Raw genomic sequence first — 19921 nt, 5'->3', positions numbered from 1 at the left:
ACAATAGAAATGTAGATGATGGCTGAGGGATTGAATTATGAATTTTAACTTGGTTAAATAAATATATAATTTATTTAACTTAATTTTTTAAAAAAATTTAAATGTAAGAGCCCTGGTGTGACTAGTGACTACCATAGTAGACAGCATGACTTGAGAGTCTGTGCCCTTAGCTTCTCTGCTCCTCTGTAGAGGTTTCCACTAAGGACACTCAGGAGTTTCTGGAGAGACATAAAAAGAAAATCATTTTCAGGTAAGTGGGTGCAACTGGAGAATATCATGCTAAGGGAAATAAGCCAACCCCCAAAACCAAAGGCCGAATGTTTTCTCTGATAAGTGGATGCTGAGCTATAATATGTGTGTTTGTGTGTGTGGGGAGAAATGGAGGAGCTTTGGGTTGTGCAGAGGGGAGTAAGGGAAGGGATAGGGCTGTAGGGATGGGAAGGATGGTGGAATGAGATGGACATTATTACCCTATACCCGTATGATTTCCTGGTGTGACTGCACCATCTTCAGTCAGAGGAAGGAGAAGTAGTGCTCCTTTGTGTACAATGTGTCAAAATGCAGTCTACTATCACGTGTGTCTAATTAGAACAAATGAAAAGAAAAAGATATGAGGTCACAGAAGCTGAGAAAGAAAGTATGTCAAACAGGGTGTAGTCAATTATGTTTATGCTACAAGTTGCTAGATGAGGATAGAGAAGTGCCCCCTGGAGTTGTCCACACAAAGGTGACCTAGAAGAGCCATTTTACAGGTTTCGATAATGGAGATAATGTGAGATGAGGAAATGAAGGTAGCAGGTGTAGACAATTCTTTCAAAAAGTTTTGCTGTCTGGTTGAGGGTGTAGCTGAGTGTTAGACCAGTTGTCTAGCATGCATGAGGCCTTGGGTTTGATTCTCAGCACCAAAAAGGGAAAAAAAAGAAAGGAAGAAATATTTTCACTGTGAAGGAGGGCAGAAAACAGTGAGATGAAGAGGAGTTTTTACTAAAATGGCCAAATATTTGAATGCTAATGGGAGTGATCCTGTAGTAGAGATGGATACAAAATCAAGATCCTTGAGCAAGAGGAGGTATAAGGTAAAGGAAGTTTTCTTTTGTTATAAAGAAATGTGAGAACTCCAAGTAAGAGCCTTGAACAGAGAACTCAACTGAATTTGTAATATGCATATTCAGCTTTGATGATACTTTTAAAAAATCCTTTTAAGTTAATAAACTATGAGAGAATTCCTTTATATCAAATGACCTGTGGACAGGGGACAACCAAGTAGGCCTCATTGAGAATTCAAAGGGGTAAATACTTGTAATGAGATATATCTGTTTTCAAGCAAGCTTATACAACCATTGTGTTATCAATAGCACTTCTTAGGTAAGGTCTGTATCATCTATTAAAGAACCATATTTACAAAATGTTCTCATAAATATAATCTAATGTGTTTCTCAAAAATTCATGCATGGTTGATGGTAAAATTCTGTTCTTATGATGAGGAAACTGAGACATGGAGAGACAAAGTAATTTATGTAAGGTCACACAGCAAATTAAAGGCAGGACTGTGAATGGAGCCAATCTCCTATTTCACTGACCCATATGGGCTGCAGTGACTGCTTTTCCCCTTCGTTGGTGAGGGTGTATCTTAAGTCATTTGAGAATTTTTTTAAAAGATACATTTTGGTTTTAAGAAACAAGTGTCTGAAATACCATAGAAAATACCCAGCTTTGCATCCTGTCTCCCCAAGCCCATCTTCACCCTCAGTTCCCTGTCAATTTTTTTAGTGCAAAAGTGGAGTAAAACTAAATATACTGGTGGCTAAACTTGATGACATTCTGGAAGAGGTTTCCAGTGAAATAGATATATATGGGAAATTTAAAAGTGCTTCTATATTTGACTTGTACTAATAAAGGTGTCTTAATTGTCCTGCCAAACCTGATAGCAGAGGAAAGAGAAAAATGTTTGTGTTTTATATATTCTAAAATAATATTCACTCTACCTGGGACCTCTTTCTGATCTTCTGGAATGTCTACTTCTTATGTATGTACTCCTTATCTGTCCTCCTTCCTGAGAGAAAGAGATCATGTGCGTTTGGGGGGTGGGAGGATGAATGATTGGAGGAGGGATGGGGAAAACAAAATTCTGAAGACAAAACCTTACAACTGCAAAAGGAATCCCAAAACTCCTTGCCCACCAAAAGTTTGAGAGCACATATTTATTCTCATGTGTTCTAGCCTTATTACTGTCCCAGTACTTCAAGGTGCCTGCCCTGAAATTACTTAACTGACTTTCTCTCTCACTCACCAGGTATTCAGTTAACAGTTTATGAAACTGACAGCTTTTCTTCTTTTCTCTATTAAAGAGGAGACTAACAATCAAATATTTAAAACAAAAAAAATTAACAAACATTAATCACAAGCTTGCCCTAAAACCTACAATGGGAGGCACCATGCATATCTATCAGTGGCTTCCATTATAGCTATTGAGGCCCAATAAGGAGTAGTGACTTTCCCAAGGCCACACAGCTAGTGATCTGAGACTAGCTTCCTGATGCTTATGAACACTATTAGTGCTGCTCCATGGCAATCTGATATTTGTTTGTTTAGTGAATCACCCATTCATTAAGAAGGAGAAAGACAGCTGGGCACGGTAGCGCATGCCTGTGATCCCAGCAGCTCCGAGGCTGAGGCAGGAAGATTGCAGGTTCAAAACCACACTTAGCAATTTAGTGAGACTGTAAGCAACCTAGTGAGATCCTGATTCCACAAAAAAGAAAAAGAAGAAGGAAAAAGTCAGGCAAGGGCTCCCAGCCATAGCCTTGTCAAGTAAAATGCTTTCCCCAAACCTTGATTTTCTCAAGCAAATGAAAGATCAAAGCTGATTAAGTCCAATGTGAAATTGATGCATTTAACTCCACCTCCTAGCCATCCTTCACCAAGCCTCTAATTGTCATCAAAAGTAGTGGAGGCCAGGGGGGAAAAAAGAACCTCTTCGAGGAGGGCTGGGTATAGATTGCATTGTGGTAGGAGTGGGCTTTAGCATGACTATATCCTCAGATCAGTGACCTGGGTCAAATTATTCAGCACTGTGATCTTGTTACCACCTCATAGGGTTGTTGAGATGATTAAATGAGATAATGAATTAAACACACTCAGTACAGTGTTTGGTATATAATAACCAGTCAATAGTTTCTGTCTGTTATCATTATTGTTCTCCTGATAACCCGTTTTCTAAATGAAAACATCTAAGTACTTTCATTTTCAGAAAAAGGACCTATTGCAGCAAGAAGCCAGTCTAAATTGCATGAAGGATAAAAACACAGATTAATAGTAGAAAGACCTGTGTTCAAAATTTGTGCCCTTCCACTTACTACTTGTGTAAACCTTGGTATGCTCTTTAACCTCTATGTCTCCCTTGCTGAGGATCAGTAATATTATTTCTCCCCATGGGATTATTGAGATGATTAAGTGAAGTAATAGATACATTCAAAGCACAATAGGCTGCATTAAGGGTAACTTGTTATCAGCAGGTAGTCGGGCCAGTTGTCCAGACCCTCTTTGAAGGGTTGCCCCAGGCTTGGTATCTGAGAGGGAAGGAGGGATCTGGGAGGAACCCACCCAACTTGGCAAAGGCTTGCAATAGAGGCTACCCAAAGGCCATGTGTGTGCTCCCTGTGTTTCCTCTCCCTGAGGCTCTTTTCCTTTGCTCTCCCATCATTTCCTTTCACTCTTGCCAGTTCAAAGCCTTTTGCAGTGACTCTAGATTTGGCCTTTGTGGGTTCAGTTTCCAGGCATTTCCTGTTACCTTTCCTTTTTTGTCAGTTTCCTTCTTTATGGACAGAATGTTTTCTTGTGTTCACCAGAGCACAGTGAGGCAAGCTTAATATATTTTTATGTCCACAAAGGGGCAGCAGAGTGTGCTAGAAATAGGCCTGGCCAGGGTAATGAGACACCTGGGTTTTAATTTTCCTAAGCTTGCTTGGGCACATCACTTTGTCAGTCATCTTTGGTTTCCCTGTTTTTACAGTAGAAAGCATTGGACCAGGTGGATGAGTAACCAGAAGCATAGATATCTTACCCAGCTCCCTGTTGTGAGCTGCCTACCCTTTAGGGCAAATCTTTCAATTTAGTTTCATATTTATCTGTTTTGTTCTTATAAAGCAGAAAAGTAGATTTCAAGTGCTTTTTTAACATGCATGTTTACATATAGGCACATGAGAGCACATATACACTAGGAAATGGATATGTTAATTTGACTGTAGTAGTCACTTCACTATAAAAATATCAAAACATTATGTTATACACATTAGATACATACCATGTATATGAACTGATCTGCCTAAGATACCTTCTTAAAGGAAAGGAGATGTTAAGAATCATTCATCCAATAGGAGTCAAGGTTTGCCCAAGGGGATTGTCCAAAGCAACTCATTTTTTTTTTGTGTTCGAATCTACTAGAACACTCTGATAGTTCTGGAAAATTCATGGCTCAAGGGTTGCTTGATTTTTTAAGTCTCCATCCAGAGGAGAAGCTGGGATAAGCTAGAGGAGGCAGGAAGGAATCGGTGAGTCAGGGAGCAAACTAAATTGACTATATCTCTGGCATACTCTTGGCACTCTTAGACGGAATAGTCAACTTGTAGGATGGTTCTGTTGCTCTCTTACTGTTTGGATACAGACATTTATTTCACTTTTTATACGTACTTCCCCATGACTAATGTGAAGATGGTATTACCTACCTCCAGAAACTGTTTTGGGTAGGAAATAATGGAAAAGTATACATAAAAGGACACCGTGAAATCAGTGTTCTACATGTGTAAGGGGTAAGAGATTTGCAAGTTAATCTGTTAGATTTTCTCACGGATCATCTTCTCTATTCAAAATAGTGAGATGGTTAAAGTAATGAGACTGTATACCTCCCAGGGGACATGAAGCTATTTTCATTTTGAATAGAAAAAATAATAATAATGTTATGCACATTTCTCTCTTTCCTGAAATAGTCTGCATGAGAAAAGGGTGTTGATCGCTAAGATGCCTTACAGCTTGGTGACTCCAGAGGGAGTCAAGGCTCTTACAAAGTCCTCAAAGGCAGGTCCTCTGCTTTACTTGGCTTTATTTCCCCAGTGTCTACAGAAGGCCCAGTAAGCTCACTAATTGAAATAATGAAATAATGAAGTGAAGTGGTTGTCTATACATCAGAACACCACACGATGGCGGTAAAGTCAGGCAAATTTATTTGGTTCTCTGCTGGTTTCTCAGTCCTGCTTCTGACTCTCATGTGAATCACAATTTCTTTGCTTCCATGTCTTCCACTGGAGTTCCTTCTGTAAACCTTCCTTACTGTTGGTTTCCTTTCCTTCCTTCACCATTTATCGTAAGTTAACTTCTCCTTTCTCCTATAGGATGAAATTGTATCTTAAGCATTTGTTTAAAAGCAGAAAAATATTTATTCTTTATTTTCATATTTTTATTGGCACATTATAATGATACATAATAGTGGGTTTTGTTATTACATTTTTGTACATGCACACACTGTAACACAATTAAATTTGGTCAAAATCATTATCCAGTGTTATCCCTTTCCCTTCGCTCTCTCTTCCCCTGTAGCTTTCCTCTACTTTCCTGATCTCTCTTTGATTTTCATGAGATCTTCCCGAACTTTCTTTTCCTTTTTCCTCTCTAACTTCTACATAGAAGAGAAAACATATGAGTCTTGACTTTGTGGGTTTGGATTATTTCACTTCACATAATGCTCTCAAGGAGCAGAACCTATTTTAATGAGGATGCTAATACTGTAGTACAGGGGTCTGGAAGTGAGGATTGACCTGCACCCAATAAGCACAAAGAATAACTGCTATTACTCTGGTTGTTATGATAGATCAGACTAATCCAGAAAGTTTATTAACACATCTGATGGGTTTCAAGACAGGGGCAAGGAGGAAAACCAGGGACAATTATAATCCTAGCAGCAATTCCCTGCTTAGTTATAGGAGTAAATATAATGTTATGTCTGTGTTCTGTATCATAATTTTTTTCAAGCCATTGTCATCAAGCCCCATCCAGGTGAATTGTGACAAATGGTGAGAAACATTTAAAAGTTATCTCCCAAGGGAAAGTCCATAGCACTGTGTCAAGTACCGTGTAGAGTCTATTAGAATAGTCTATATATGTTGATTCCCTGTGGCTTTTTCTCTAAAAGCTCAACTAGTGTGGGCTGCACATAAGAATCATTTGGGCCCTTTTCCCACAAATATGAATCCTGCTCATATGGAGCAAATGCTAGGAGTGTGTGTGTGTGTGTGTGTGTGTGTATTTGGTACCAGAGATTGAACCCAGGGGCTCTTAATCGCTGAACCACATCCCCAGGCCTTTTTAAAAAATTTTTGAGACAGGACCTAACTAAGTTGTAAAGGCTGGCTTCAAATTTGTAATCCTCTGGCCTCAGCCTCCCGAGTCTCTGGGATTACAGGCCTGCTCCACCACACCCAGTGAGGAAACTGTATCTTAAAGCTCTCCCACACATTTTTAGGAACTGATAGACCAGTTGACAGTGTGCAGCTGAGAGAAAGAGAAGCTGAGAACTATTCATTGTTCTAGTTCTTTGCTAAGTGTTTTATATATGTCATCTTATTTGATCCTCTGAACTATTAAGTGGCATCAGTTCCATTTTACTTATGGAGGAGCTAGAACTAAGAAAGATTAAATGACTTGCCCCAAGGTTCAGTTTATAAGTGGCGGGACATGGTTTCAAATACAGTTCCCTGGAAGTCTCATCCCAGGCTTTTCTCTTGGTACCACACTGACTTCTGAAGCTCATAGAGGCCTAGGTCAAAGCTCTATACTCTCTCACTCAGTGGGGACCTTGGTTGGACACTTCATCTGGCGGCTCAGTTCTTTCCTGTAGATAATCTTCTTGCTTCTACTTGGGACTTAAATGAATTAAACAAATGAAAGAGGACTGAGATAATGGTTGGGAAAAGTACCTTGCAAATTGCAAGGTACTATATTCATAGATGGTATTATTTGTGGTATGTCTTATTAATCAGAGACCTGGGATCCAGGATAAGTTGCTATGGTGTATATCTGATGGCTGAGGGAGAATGGATAGAAATAGTTAATGCTTAATGCTGGAATTCCTGCGATAGGGCTAAGTCAATGGCTGGAATGAGGGAGCACTCACTCTTGAGTCTTGAAGTAGGTCAGCTTGCTGAGTCTGGCCTTCCAGCATTCTTAAGAGTTTAAGGATTATGTCAAAATGAATAACAGTCACTCAATTAGCATATTCTGGTTATTCACTGTATACAAGATGCTGAATGAGGCACTGTAAAAATGCAAAGAATTCAAGGATATAATCTTCAAGGAGCTTATAGTTTATTTGAGGAGACATTTTTATAGCTATCTAACAAATTCAACCATAAAGATGTCAATCCAAATTTACTTCTTCATCAAAATGAGTGAATACTGTTGAAATGGTATGACACACAAGAAAGACTCTAGACTCTTTCCCCTTACTATAAGTTCTTATCTGGATTACTGGAAATAGTCCTTGACTTCCTTTCTCTTCATATTCCCCCAAATGTTGCACATCACCCCCTTTACCTAACTCCCATTTCATCCAATTTCTTTGCTAGGGAGTGCACATACCTGTAATGCCAGCAACTGGGGAGGCTGAGGCAGGAAGATCACAAGTTCAAGGCCAGCCTCAGCAACTTAGTGAAGCCTTAAGCAACTTAGTGAGACACTGTCCCAAAATAAAAACTAAAAAGGGCTGGACATGTGGCTCAGTGGTTAAGTGCCCCTGGGTTCAATCTCCAGTGTCAAAACCAAAAAGTGCTTACTATACTGCTTGACACATAGAAACATTTGATTGATATTAGCTACTCTGTTCCAGTTCAAGTGGTGCTGAGAAAGTTCAAGTAGATTTAAGCAGGGAGCTATTGGGCAGATGTTAGAGGAGAGGGACCAATTTCTTAGAAGTCAAGTGTCCTAGAGAGCTCATGCTGAATCAAAGAGGTCCAGTATATGGTTAGATGATGTTTTTTAAAAATATTTTGTTAGGGGCTGGGGATGTGGCTCAAGCGGTAGCGCGCTCGCCTGGCATGCGTGTGGCCCGGGTTCTATCCTCAGCACCACATACAAACAAAGATGTTGTGTCTGCTGAAAACTAAAAAAATAAATATTAAACTTCTCTCTCTCTGTCTCCCTCTCTCTCGCTCACTCTCTCTTTAAAAAAAAATTTTGTTAATTGTCAATGGATCCTTACTTTATTTGTTTATATGTGGTGCTAAGAATTGAACCCAGTGGCTCCTACATGCTTGGCAAGTGCTCTACCACTGAGCTGCAACTCCAGCCCTAGCTGTTTTTTCTTTTTTTAATCTGTCTCCTTGGGGAGAGTGTCATACCTGAATTAGCTTCTCAAAATAGCTTTTTATAATTCCAACAACTGGGGAGGCTGAGGCAGGAGGATCACAAAAAGCTAACTCAAAATAGCTTTTTGAGAAGCTAATTCAGGTATGACTGATGGGATGTAGAAAGGTCAATACAGGATAACATGCAAGTTTTTCCATGGGTAGGTGGGGTCAATCTGGAGAAAGACCAAGAAGTATAATTTAAATTGGCCTGAGACATTTTAAAGTACCTAAAACAGGATAGCTATACAGGAGATGAAATAAAGAGGAAATATAGCAAAACCTGAGGAGAACTCAGAAGCAAATACTCAATACTCAATAGTGACAGGGAAGATTTCAATAGAAGGACTCAGTTTACTTGGCAGAACTGTGCATGAGAGATAAACTCAGAAAAATAAAGGTATCTCTGTCATGAGGACTTGACCTTTCACTCCTCACACATCTGACTTCTAGAAAGTGCCATTGTCTTCTATTACCCTACAGAGCATTGGGTGGGACCGAGATGAAGTTGGGAACCCAGAATGTCCTACATCTGTAACAGATCTGACAGGACTAAAGCACCAGTGCCTCCTAGCAATAACGTGTTTACCTGAAAAACTGAAGTTTTCAGAATTTTTTTTTCCCTTCATCTCTGCCAAGGGATCCTGGCAGGCTTCTGGAATATTCACTAGGTTCTGGGCCTCCAATCTGGGCTGCTGGTGACACTCACACCCAGGCTGGGGTGTGAGAAGAGAGCTGTTCTCATAGCTTTGGCTGTCTTTTTACTGGGGACTGTGGTGGGGGTGGTAGGGTGTTTGGCAATTGCTTTTGAATTCGTTGGCTTTGCTTTATCTTTGAAGATTATTCATCTGTTTGCTGGAACCTAGTAGAGAAAGTTCTCTGCTCATTTAGCTTGGCTGCATTAAAAAATGTTTTTATGTTGCTGCCTATGGAGACCCTAAAGTCTAAAGTCATCTCTGAACAGAAGGGACCACCAGCTTCTCCCCAAACCCTGCTGCTTCTATTGTCATAAAATTCAGATCCCTGTGGCAAAAATATGCCAAATCAGCAAATAGTAATCCCCTCTCTCCCTCATCCCCCACCATACATTCCAAGTAGCAGTTTAGGAGATGTATTGTAGCCTAGTTTTATGAATTTAAATGGTGCCACAGTGATAGGAAGATCAGTTAGCTTACCTGAGCTGAATTTACATTGAACAAAACAATACCCCCACTAGGAAGAGGTTTGGTTCCCCCCACTTCTCAGTTCACATATATCATGATCTTAGTGTGCTGTGTTAACATTTTATCCCCAAGAAAAATCAACTTATAGGAAGAAAGATTTATTTTGGCTCACAGTTTCAGAGGTTTCAGTCCATTGTCAGTTGGCTCCATTATTTTGGGCCTGTGGTAAGAAAGAGCATCATGGTGGAAGGACAGGAGAGATGTAAGCTTCCCAATTTACTGCAGCAAGGGAGCAGAGAGAGAGAGAGGATCAGGAGGAAAAGATATAATATCCAAGGGCATGTCCCCAAGGACTCACTCCCAACTAGATTCTTCCTCTTACAGTTTCTAACACCTCCCCCAAATCTATTCAGCTATGAATTACTTAATGTATTAATCCACTGATGATGTCAGAGCCCTCATGATCAAATTACTTTCCAGAATCCCCACCTCTGAACGTTGGTGTTTTGGGAATCAAGCAATCAATGCATGAATTCTGGGGGGATACTTCATATCCAAACCACAACAACTTCTAATATTCTTTTGTGTATCCCATTGACCCTCCATTAGTCTCCTTTTGTTCTTTGATCTCTACTTCTTCCCTTTACTCTCTACTCCATTAAATTCTAAAGTATTCCTTGGTATGTCATTGTAGCTGAGGGTCTTACTTTAAGAGCCAGTATAGACAGCCTGGTTTGATATGGAGAAAGCTGTGAAGGCTACCATTGATGGCTCCCAAACAAACATCTCTGCATATCTGGAAGGTGAGGTTGAGAATGATATGTAGGTTCTCATAGGTTCTCTTATACTCTTAGGGTCACTCCTTGCCTTATATTGCCTTTATAAGGTCAGAGCACATTTTGCCAACTTTCTGGTTATTGGAGTACATGAGATGCCAAAAATATGTTAATGTTAATATGATTTTTTTTGCATGATACATGAAACTTATTCCCCCTGACTCCAAGAATTCCTAGAACTTGGATCTCACCCTTGCAGAGAAATATAGACACCTTTCTACACCCTTGAACAATTCGTATTCTCCAAACAGCTTTATTCTTTCTCCAACTCTGAAGCTCCAAGTTCCTTTATAATTTTTATCCCTCCCCCTCTCAGCAGCCTGTGTCCTAATGCACCAATATTCAGAGATTCTTACCACTGATCCTTGATTGCAAACATGGTTTTCTAAGAGTTGTAGCTCTTAGAACTTGACTGTTGGCAACACCTGTGTCCAATGGGCCTTCACATATCTGACAGTTTCATCATATCACATCTAGTCCCAGTCAGTATGGGTGGTGTTAGTTCTCATTATTTGCTGCTGTATTTCTGCCTCCCTAACTCTTCCTCCAACTTTTCAGGGGTTTCAGGTTCCATCATATGATTATCTAAAAGAGAAGTTTCAAGAAACTCAGAAGATAGACTTATCTCATTCTTTTTGTATGGCTTTCATATTCAACATTGCTTCCCTCTTCTTCCAAGGAGGACCCCTTGCTTTTGATTAGTTCTCCAGCATTCTTGGCTTCTAACCTGGTATTCTGAATGAAGGTGGAGCCTGTCTGTCAGACTCTGGTTGTGCTTTCAGCTCTGATGCCCACATCAATGCTAGGTCCAACCACAAGCATTAGTTTGGGGCCAACTTATCAGGACAAATTGACAGCTGGCTAGAGAGTGGGCCCTTAAAGTTTACAGGACTGGGGTTATATGCAAAGTGGTTGGTCAGTTGAAGTGACAACCAGTGACAATTTTTCTCTAAACAGTAGAGTTATAATAATATAACCTAATGCTGAATCAAAGGAAACAAAGTCAAACTCCAAACCAATTTGATTTGCAACTTGGAAGAAAAGCAACATGTCTTGATTTAAATGTCAGGCCCACTGCTGAGTGATGATTTAATAACTTTTATGAGGAATCCTGTCACAGCAAATTCAACACTGGAATAGAGTGACTCACAAATAGGGTGTTAGAAACGATACAGAAGCACATGGAAAGGAACAGGCTTATCTCAGGACTCATCCAGAAACTTTGCATAAAGCTAATTTGCAGTTAGAACTCTTTTCTCCCTGTCTTGTCACCCAGTCATTTGCTTCACAGATATCCAGACATGGATGTAGAGAAAACCACAGTCTGATGTCAGCTCACTGCAGTATTTTCTGAGGACACAGGCCCTTGAACAAGTCTAGAGTGGAAGTTCAGAGACTGTGCCTTCAATCCAAAGGCAAGGTAGCAATGAGTCTGGCTGTTTCTCAAGGTATTTCAAGAATTCATCTGGTCCTACTGCTCTGTCTTTGAGCACATATTTAATTACCACTACCGCCCCCTCCCCCACCATTTTCAGGGTGAGTGAGTTTAGACTCAGTGGTATTAAAAAGAGTCCATATCCTGACTCCCAGGAAACCAGAACTTCCTCCTCAGTACTATGTAGATCTCTCTCCTTAAACTTCTATAGTTTTTCACGAAAGCTCAAGGCCAATCAGGCTTCAGTCCTGGTCTGCTTCCCAGGTCAGGAAGGAACCATGCATGGCCATTCTTAACTGAGGACATTCCATTCTGTTGGACTAATCTTTCAGTGGTCAAGGTTCATTTTGAAGGGAATTTAATGTGTAAATATCTGGTGTTTGCCTAGAGGAGAGTTGCTCAACCTGCACAATATTGACATTTTTGGCTGTATCTTTCTTTGTTCTACGGAACGGTTTTATGTATTGTTGGATGTGCAGCAGTGTTCTTGGCTTCTGGTTAACTCTCTGTTTTCCAATCTTTTACACAGGGCTTTCAGGTTTAACCTTCCCAAATTATGCCTCTAACAGGGTAGTTCTCAATGGGAAGAAACATCCTCCTCTCCCAGGGACATTTGGCAATGATGTCATACTTTTTCTTTTCTATATTAAATTGTCTTCTTTTTTAAAAAAGTTATTTCTTTATTCACTTATTTGTGGTGTGGGGGATGGAACCCAGGGCCAGGGCCTCATGCATGCTTAGGTAAGCACTCTATTATTGTACTACACCCCCAACCACTTTATCATTTTCCAGAAGGGGAAGAGATAATTTTCTGTGGGCATCCAGCAGGTAGAATCCAGGGTACCACATTGCACAGGGTAACTCCTTCCCATAAGTCCCCCTCCCCGCCCCAACAAAGAATTCTCCAGTCTGAGCCAGGTGTGATGGCTCACACCTATAATCCCAGCAGCTCAGGAGGCTGAGACAGGAGGATCATGAGTTCAAAAATAGACTCATCAGCTTAGTTAGACCCCAAGCAACTCAGTGAGACTCTATGTTTAAATAAAATACTTAAAAAGGGCTGGAGATGTGGCTCAGTGTCTGAAATGTCAGTAGTGTCAAGGTGGAGAAAACTTGCTCTATCAAATCATCTCTTGGTCAGGAACATTCTATTGTTTCCTGTTGCTTGTGAGAAAGATGGCAAATTTATGAACCTCTCTGATGTAGATGTGGTTTATTATTTGCCAACCATTGCTTCTTTACTAAAACAATTCTGAATGATATGCTGCTTCTGAAACCTGTCATCTGCTTTCTTACTCATATAACTTCCCTCACACTAACCACTCCCTCTGTCTGAGATGCCCACTTCCCACTTTTAAAGCTAAGTTTAAATGTTGTCTCCTCTATAAAGCCTTATCTGAGCCTGAATTCTCCTATCTACAAGTAAGTTCTCTTTTTCTCAATATTCTTATAATCTTTTCTCATATGTATCTTAAAGCACTTATATTTATAGTACAATGGAAAAATTGAATTGGAATGGGCTTTTAGAATTTCTTCAGTAAAATTTCTCCCATTTAAAGAAAAGGAAACAGGCCCAGAAATGTGATGTTATTGGTTGAAGGCATTGTACTTTCCCATAAAACGTAAACTATAATAATTTGTGTCCTTGACTTTGTTCTGACATTATTGAAATGGATAGCATTGAGATTTGAGCTTTGACAAAAGTCAAAGCTTCAAATGAAGCCTGGCCTTCAAAACTAAACTCTGACACTTTTAAGTAATAAGTTTCCTTTTTGACACAAGTTTCCTTTCTGAAACTCACATCCCACCACCATATATGGAAATAATTATGACACTCGTGAGAATCAAATGAGATTGTGTGTTCAAAATTCTTGGCACATAGCAGTCCCTCAATAACTATTTCTCAGAAGAATATAAAGATCAACAATACTTTGCTGGCATTTCCTAAAACACCATTAGAGGCAAAGAGTAGCAGTTCTTTGCCACTGCTCCTGTATTTTTCATCTTTCCATAGATAGATTCCTCTGTGGGCCATGAGATGAGTGTCCAAGCTTTCTGTGGAGTAGCTAAATACTGACAAGTGGAAAGATAGTTCTTTAAACATCTGATTTTACCCCCCCCCCTTTTTGCAAAGCCAATGATGTCACTTCTCTCTTCCCTTAAGCAGATAACAGGTAGTATTATGAGGAGAGAGTGGGACAAAAACTATATTTCTTCTATTTCTTGTTAGCTTCCAGAATGGAAGCATGCTGGGGCTTAGATGCTATTGAAAGGCCTAACAGGTGTGTCTGTGAGAGAAAATTCAATATGCACTTGGGGTAGCAATGGGAGCACTTTGGTGTTGGCTCATAGTGTAGTGGTAGCTGATTTAGTTTACTGAGGCCTTTTTTATCCAGTTTTTTACTTAAGAATTGTCCACTCTGTCATTTTCTTCCTGCCTAGAGCTTTGGGGTAATGGCATGCTACGGCACTCATTCCTTTCATTTAGAAAAATAAGTCTTTCCCTGGTCCCATGATGCATGTACCTACTAGAAATGCCCCTGCTACTCTAATGAGGGGATGACTTTAAAGGCAAGTGAGAAACAAAATGTGATTCCCAGTGCCTTGTCTAGACTACATTGGGAATGTATTGAGGAGGAGGAAGTTGCTTGACAATGAGCTTATCTCAGAGGTAGCTCCTGCCTACTCTGTAATATAAGAATGGGTTTGGGTAGGAGGGGCTATAGGGAAGGCCAAGAAGGTCTATATAAATTGATTTAGGAGCTTCCTCTGTAGAGTGTACAGATCAAAGGTCCAGTAGGAGAAAAATGTTTGTTGGAAGGATGAGAAAACCAGTAGGGGGCAAACCACTGGATTGGGAGTAAAGGGCTTTTCTCTGGATCCCTGCTTTTACCTCTTCTTCTTCTGAGAAATTTCCTAGAGCTATTCTTAAGCCTCATATTCCAGTCTGTAAAGGGAATACAATAAAGTCTACAGTCTTCCTCCCAATGATGACAGAAATTAAGGGTTTGTAAATCTCCAGAATTTTCACTCTGTGAATCCCATAGCCATTTTACAAAAACATGTACTTTGAGTGTGTGTGTGTGTGTGTGTGTGTGTGTGTGTGTGTGTTTAGGGAGAGATGCAGTAAGAAGGAGGATGCAGATCTATTGGCTGATGACTTCAATACGGTATTCTTCAGTCTACTCTTCCCAGAGTCTACCATGTTCATATTGAGGCCACTTTGGAGATAGTTAGATTCCTTTCTCAAAGGAGGCTGCTTTTTTAAATCTGTCCTTTCTCTGGGGTATTTTCATTGTTTTCATAGTTATTGAATTTTCACCATGATTTTGAGTGGGGCCACAGGAATTTATGGAAGTTGTATGACTATCCAGGTCTATTGGTAAAGTACTATCTCCTCAGAAAGACTAACCCTTTACACTTTCATAGGAGAGGTTAATGGATATGTTCTAGTACAGAAATGAGGATAATGATCCTACAAGAGCTTCTGATGAAGGAATTTTACTTAGGGAAGTCAGAAAAGGTTTCACAGAGAAATTAATGATTGTTCTGAGCTCTTAAGAATAATTGACAAGGGGCTGGGGTTTGTAGTTCAGTGGTAGAGCACTTACCCAGATGTGTGAGGCACTGGGTTCGATCCTCAGCATCATATACAAACAAATAAACAAAATAAAGGTATTATGTCCATCTACAACTAAAAATATTTTTTTTAAAAAAGAATGACTAAGCAAAGAGAGTGATGGGAAGTATAGGTATACATGTGGACATTCAGTAAGCATTTTACAGATGAAAGATAATGTGAATAGGCCTTATGGTGGAAAGGTCCATGACACATTCTAGAAACAAATAGAATGCTACTTAACTGGTTTCACAACTTTAATTCAAAATTTAAACCAGAATTTTGGGTATTTAAAGTCTAATATGCAAGAGTACCCAGCTTCAAAGTACTGTTAGGCTAGATCGCACATATTAAATTATACCCACTGGGGGAAAGCACATGAAGCATTATCAAGAAAAGAAACAATCTGGAATGGGGGAAATGACAGATGAAAATATGTGAAATCTGAATATTCCTCCTAATGTTTTGCTTCACAGCTATGTATGAGGTATATGGACAGATTCCTAGAGAGCTCCTTGGTTGAGGTGACTTGAGCACACTGAAATAAATCAGGGAAGACTTCCAGCAAATGCCAATTACTAAACAGTGTTCTATAAAAGATATGGATTAGTGAATAAGGAGAGAAGGTGTTTCTGGCAGAAGAGACAGTATGAGTGGTGACTTGGTGTGGTACAAAGACTATTTCTGAGGTGGGAGATTTGTGATAAATTAGATCGACATGAATGGAAAAGCAAAACAGCCTCACTTGGGGCCATCTCAGAGTCTTTCTATGACACATCAACTAGTCAATTAAAATGAGAAAAATTAAGGTTCACTGGGTACAATGAGAAAAGAAATAATTGCTTATTTGGTTGAACTTAACCTTTAAAAATAAATTGTCATAAATCTCAGTCTTGTCACCCTCAACTGAGTGTAGTTAGATGTAGCTTTCTGCGAGACTGTGAGAAGGTTGCTGCCTACCTCTCTTCTTAGGACCTCTCTGAAATTTTATAACTGGGCACCTACCAAATTTCTGGAGTACTGTTTGCGTATGCACTTTATTTTAGCAGTTAGTTACTCTGATACCTCATAAAATAATAGCTTCAATATTCTCTGAGCTTCAACATTTTTTTGTAAGATTGCTGAAAAAAACCACAAATCCTTCAAACAAAGGAATCTACCTCTGATAAGATGGCAGGTGGTGAGGTGGATGTATGTGAGCAGATGCCCTTTCCCATTACTCTTCAAATCAAAACTCTCTTAGAAGCTTGGCTTTGGTTCCAATGTATACCTCCCCTCCCAAGTGTTGAAAGGCTAAATTAGGTGACAGACATGTAGAAAGAAACAAGGGATTTGATTTTGTCTGTCAAATCTCTTGATTACTCAGCATATGGCTCTTTGAAAGCAGCCCATGTGCAAAGGTATATCACTGAGGTTAAAAGTGAAAAAAAAAAAGTGTGGAGTTTTTGCTGGGTGTGGCAGCACATGGTTGTAATCACAGCTACTCAAGAGACTTTGGCAGGAGAATTGCAAGCTCATGGAAACCTAGCAGGACCGTCTAAAAATGAAAAATAAAAAGGACTGGAGATGTGGTAGAGTACCCCAGAGCTCAATCCCCAGTACTCCTCACAAAGGTATGAAAACATGGAGTCATCATGCACCATGGCTCATATCCTGACTGCCACTTTCTAGTTGAGAGATTTTTTTTTACAGTTAGTTGAATATGTGCCTTGCTTGCCTCATCTTTTTGTAAAACACAAATAATAAGAGTTCCTATATCATACATTCACTGTGATGGTCAAGGAGATATATGTGTAAACAGCTTAGCATAATGTTTGGCATTTGATCAAGTTGTTGTGGTCATCATTGTCATTAGCAGCATTGCCACACTGTCATCACCAAACACCCCTAGTTTAACCCTCTAACAGGAAAATAAAATCTTGCAGTCTCTTGCTAAAGAAGAAACCTGTAGTCAGCAAAGAAGGAAAAGAGGAAATGGGAAACCCAGTTGCATTCACTATTTCCTGCTCTCACCCTAACCATATTCCAAAGAGAATCTATGATGACTATACTTTCAAGGATCATTTCTATAGTTTGTTACCAAGGAGAATGCATGAGAAGAAGACAACCCAAGCCTTATGTCTCTGTCTCTGTTTCCACAGGTACCTGTCGCCTTGGCTGGGCCTATTACTGTGCTGGAGGTGGAGCAGCTGCAGCCATGTTGATTTGCACCTGGCTCTCTTGCTTTGCTGGAAGAAACCCCAAGCCAGTCATGTTGGTGGAAAGCATCATGAGGAACACCAATTCTTATGCTATGGAGCTTGACCATTGCCTAAAACCTTGAGCTTTGAAAGAAGACTGGTTGGAGAGAATGGCAAAGGGAAGCGAAGGGAACTCTGAAAAGAAGTACTAAGACTAAGCCAGTTGGCACCCATCTGCCAGTAATATAGGCTAGTGTTTGCATGGTTTTTTTTAACCCACCTGACATTCATTTTCTTTTTTTTCCATAAGCCAGTTGGCCTGTAGCTATTTAAAAAACTCATCTACAGCAATGATTTTCTCAAATATTAATCCAACTAAGGTATTTTACAGACCTCCAAGTCCCAAAGTTTTCCTTTAAGCAAAATAAGGAGAAGCTCTCCACCTGAAAGGTAATTGCACAATCAAGCAGTCCTTCAGAATTCTGTAACTCCTGTCTTCCACTTACCTTAAAGCTTAAAGGCTGAGTAAGAATAGTTGTACAGTGAGGGACCAGGAGATGGACAGGGCTGGTTCATATCACTCCATTTATATGGCCCTTTCCTTGATATTTTTGCCGCTGTTAAACATCTCTGGAACAATGCTGCCCAAATTGTTTTGACTTTCTCACATGTATACCTTCTGTATTTTTTCCTTTCTAGTTGTGGGGAAGCTTGGTGGGAAGGCAACTTGCAGTGGTGAAAACATTAATCAACAATGTTTGCATATAGTCTGGGACCCCTTCTGCATATATGCATTAGAATATTCATAGGAATTCATTTTGTGTTCTATCTAAGTGATTGGCATTAAAATATAGTGGCAAGTATTCCCCAATCCCTTATAGATACAGAAATGATGTTCATCAAATGTTCTGAGAAGAGACTAACATTCGTTGGGCACTCAATAAATATGAATTCAGAATGATGATGACAAGGATGTTTCTGCTGGATCCTTATTGAAATTTCTATCAGAGTTCATTATAATTGACTAGGAAATCCGCAGTAGCATTTGGCCCCTGTAATCACTCCTAGCGTGATACAAGTTTCTCCGCCTATTTCAATGACTGCTCATCAAATGATCTCTCCTCCATCTGGGGTAAGTTAGACATGAAAGAACACAGCCCTGATGTCACCTAGGGCTGATTTATTTTTAGCCCTGGCCTCTATCCCATCTGTGCTCAAGGCTGACTGATGGTGTAGAAGAACTTGGTGTCTCCTGGGGGCAAAATTAGTCTCACCCTCTCCCCCAACCCCAGTTAATTCAGGCCAGCTCTATCATTCCATAACTACAGTTTTAAGGACTGGGGAGGGCCTGTGACTCAAGAGGCCAGCTCATCTGTTTCTATTCTTAATCATTTCAGCTTGATTTGGGTACAGCCCTATCTCAAGGGAGAGGAATGGAAAAACTGGCTTCCTGAGTTATATTCCATCCCCCAAGGAGTCAGCATTCTTATATTGTCCTTGTGTAAGTCAGCAAATTCAAATACAGTGTACTCGGGCACAGTTCATTCATGCACTTATTCATGGAGTCAGGAAATATTTCTTGAGAATTTCACTATATGCAAAAGTACAGAGGCTAAAAAGATGAAGACACAGATTCTCACCTTAAAACGAACAGTAGTGAACTAGAAAAGTGGAGCAGGGGAGGGTAAAGAATCACAGGGGGACCACAAAACCAGCTTGAGCATTGGGGGATTAATGAGAAATATTTCTAGAAAAGACAATACTTAGGATGAGTCTAGGAGATAAATACGGGGAGTTAGTGAGCAAAGGTAAAAAGTGCACTGGACAAGGAGCAGTATAAGCAAAGGCACGGGGACACCACGAAGATGATGATCAGGTATGAAAGGGGAGGTGACAGAAGCTGAAGCTTAAAAGGGACTCGGTAGCCAGATTCTGTAGAACCTTCTACTCCCAGGACAAAGAGTATAGATTTTATCCTAAAAGGCTACACAAAGAGAAGTGATATGATCATGTTTGTGCTTTTCCAAAGACCAGTTTGGCTACAGTGATGAGAATTAAAGAGAATAGGGAGAGACTGGAGATATTTTCATAATCTAGGTATAAATGGATCAAATTCTCAACTCAGGTATTAACTGCGGGGCTGGAGTAGATGGATGAATTTGAAAGAAAATACAGGCTGAGCATCCCTAATATGAAAGTATAAAATCCAAAATGATCCAAAATCTAAAGCTATGCCATTGTCATGTCCATGCTTGGAAGGTTTCAGAACACTTCAGATTTTGGATTTTTGGATAA

General features: G+C 39.9%; 1 protein-coding gene across 2 annotated transcripts in view; it reads left to right on the top strand.

The window, feature by feature from the left end:
• Positions 1–18829, top strand: part of Lhfpl1 (LHFPL tetraspan subfamily member 1) — a 52588-nt gene extending 33759 nt beyond the window's left edge. For both annotated transcript variants that reach the window (XM_046420850.2, XM_046420849.2), the window contains exon 4: positions 17588–18829. In XM_046420850.2, coding sequence (XP_046276806.1) covers positions 17588–17769 — 182 coding nt within the window. In that variant the 3' untranslated portion in view covers positions 17770–18829. The remainder of the gene's footprint in view (positions 1–17587) is intronic.
• The last annotated feature ends 1092 nt before the right edge of the window (positions 18830–19921 follow it).

The sequence above is a fragment of the Marmota monax genome, unplaced genomic scaffold (genome assembly GCF_021218885.2).
Source record: "Marmota monax isolate L192 unplaced genomic scaffold, Marmota_monax_Labrador192_F-V1.1 WCK01_AAM20220418_F8-fsc00050, whole genome shotgun sequence".
In the NCBI taxonomy this organism is placed as follows: Eukaryota; Metazoa; Chordata; class Mammalia; order Rodentia; family Sciuridae; genus Marmota; species Marmota monax.
This window is presented reverse-complemented; position numbering and strand designations above follow the sequence as displayed.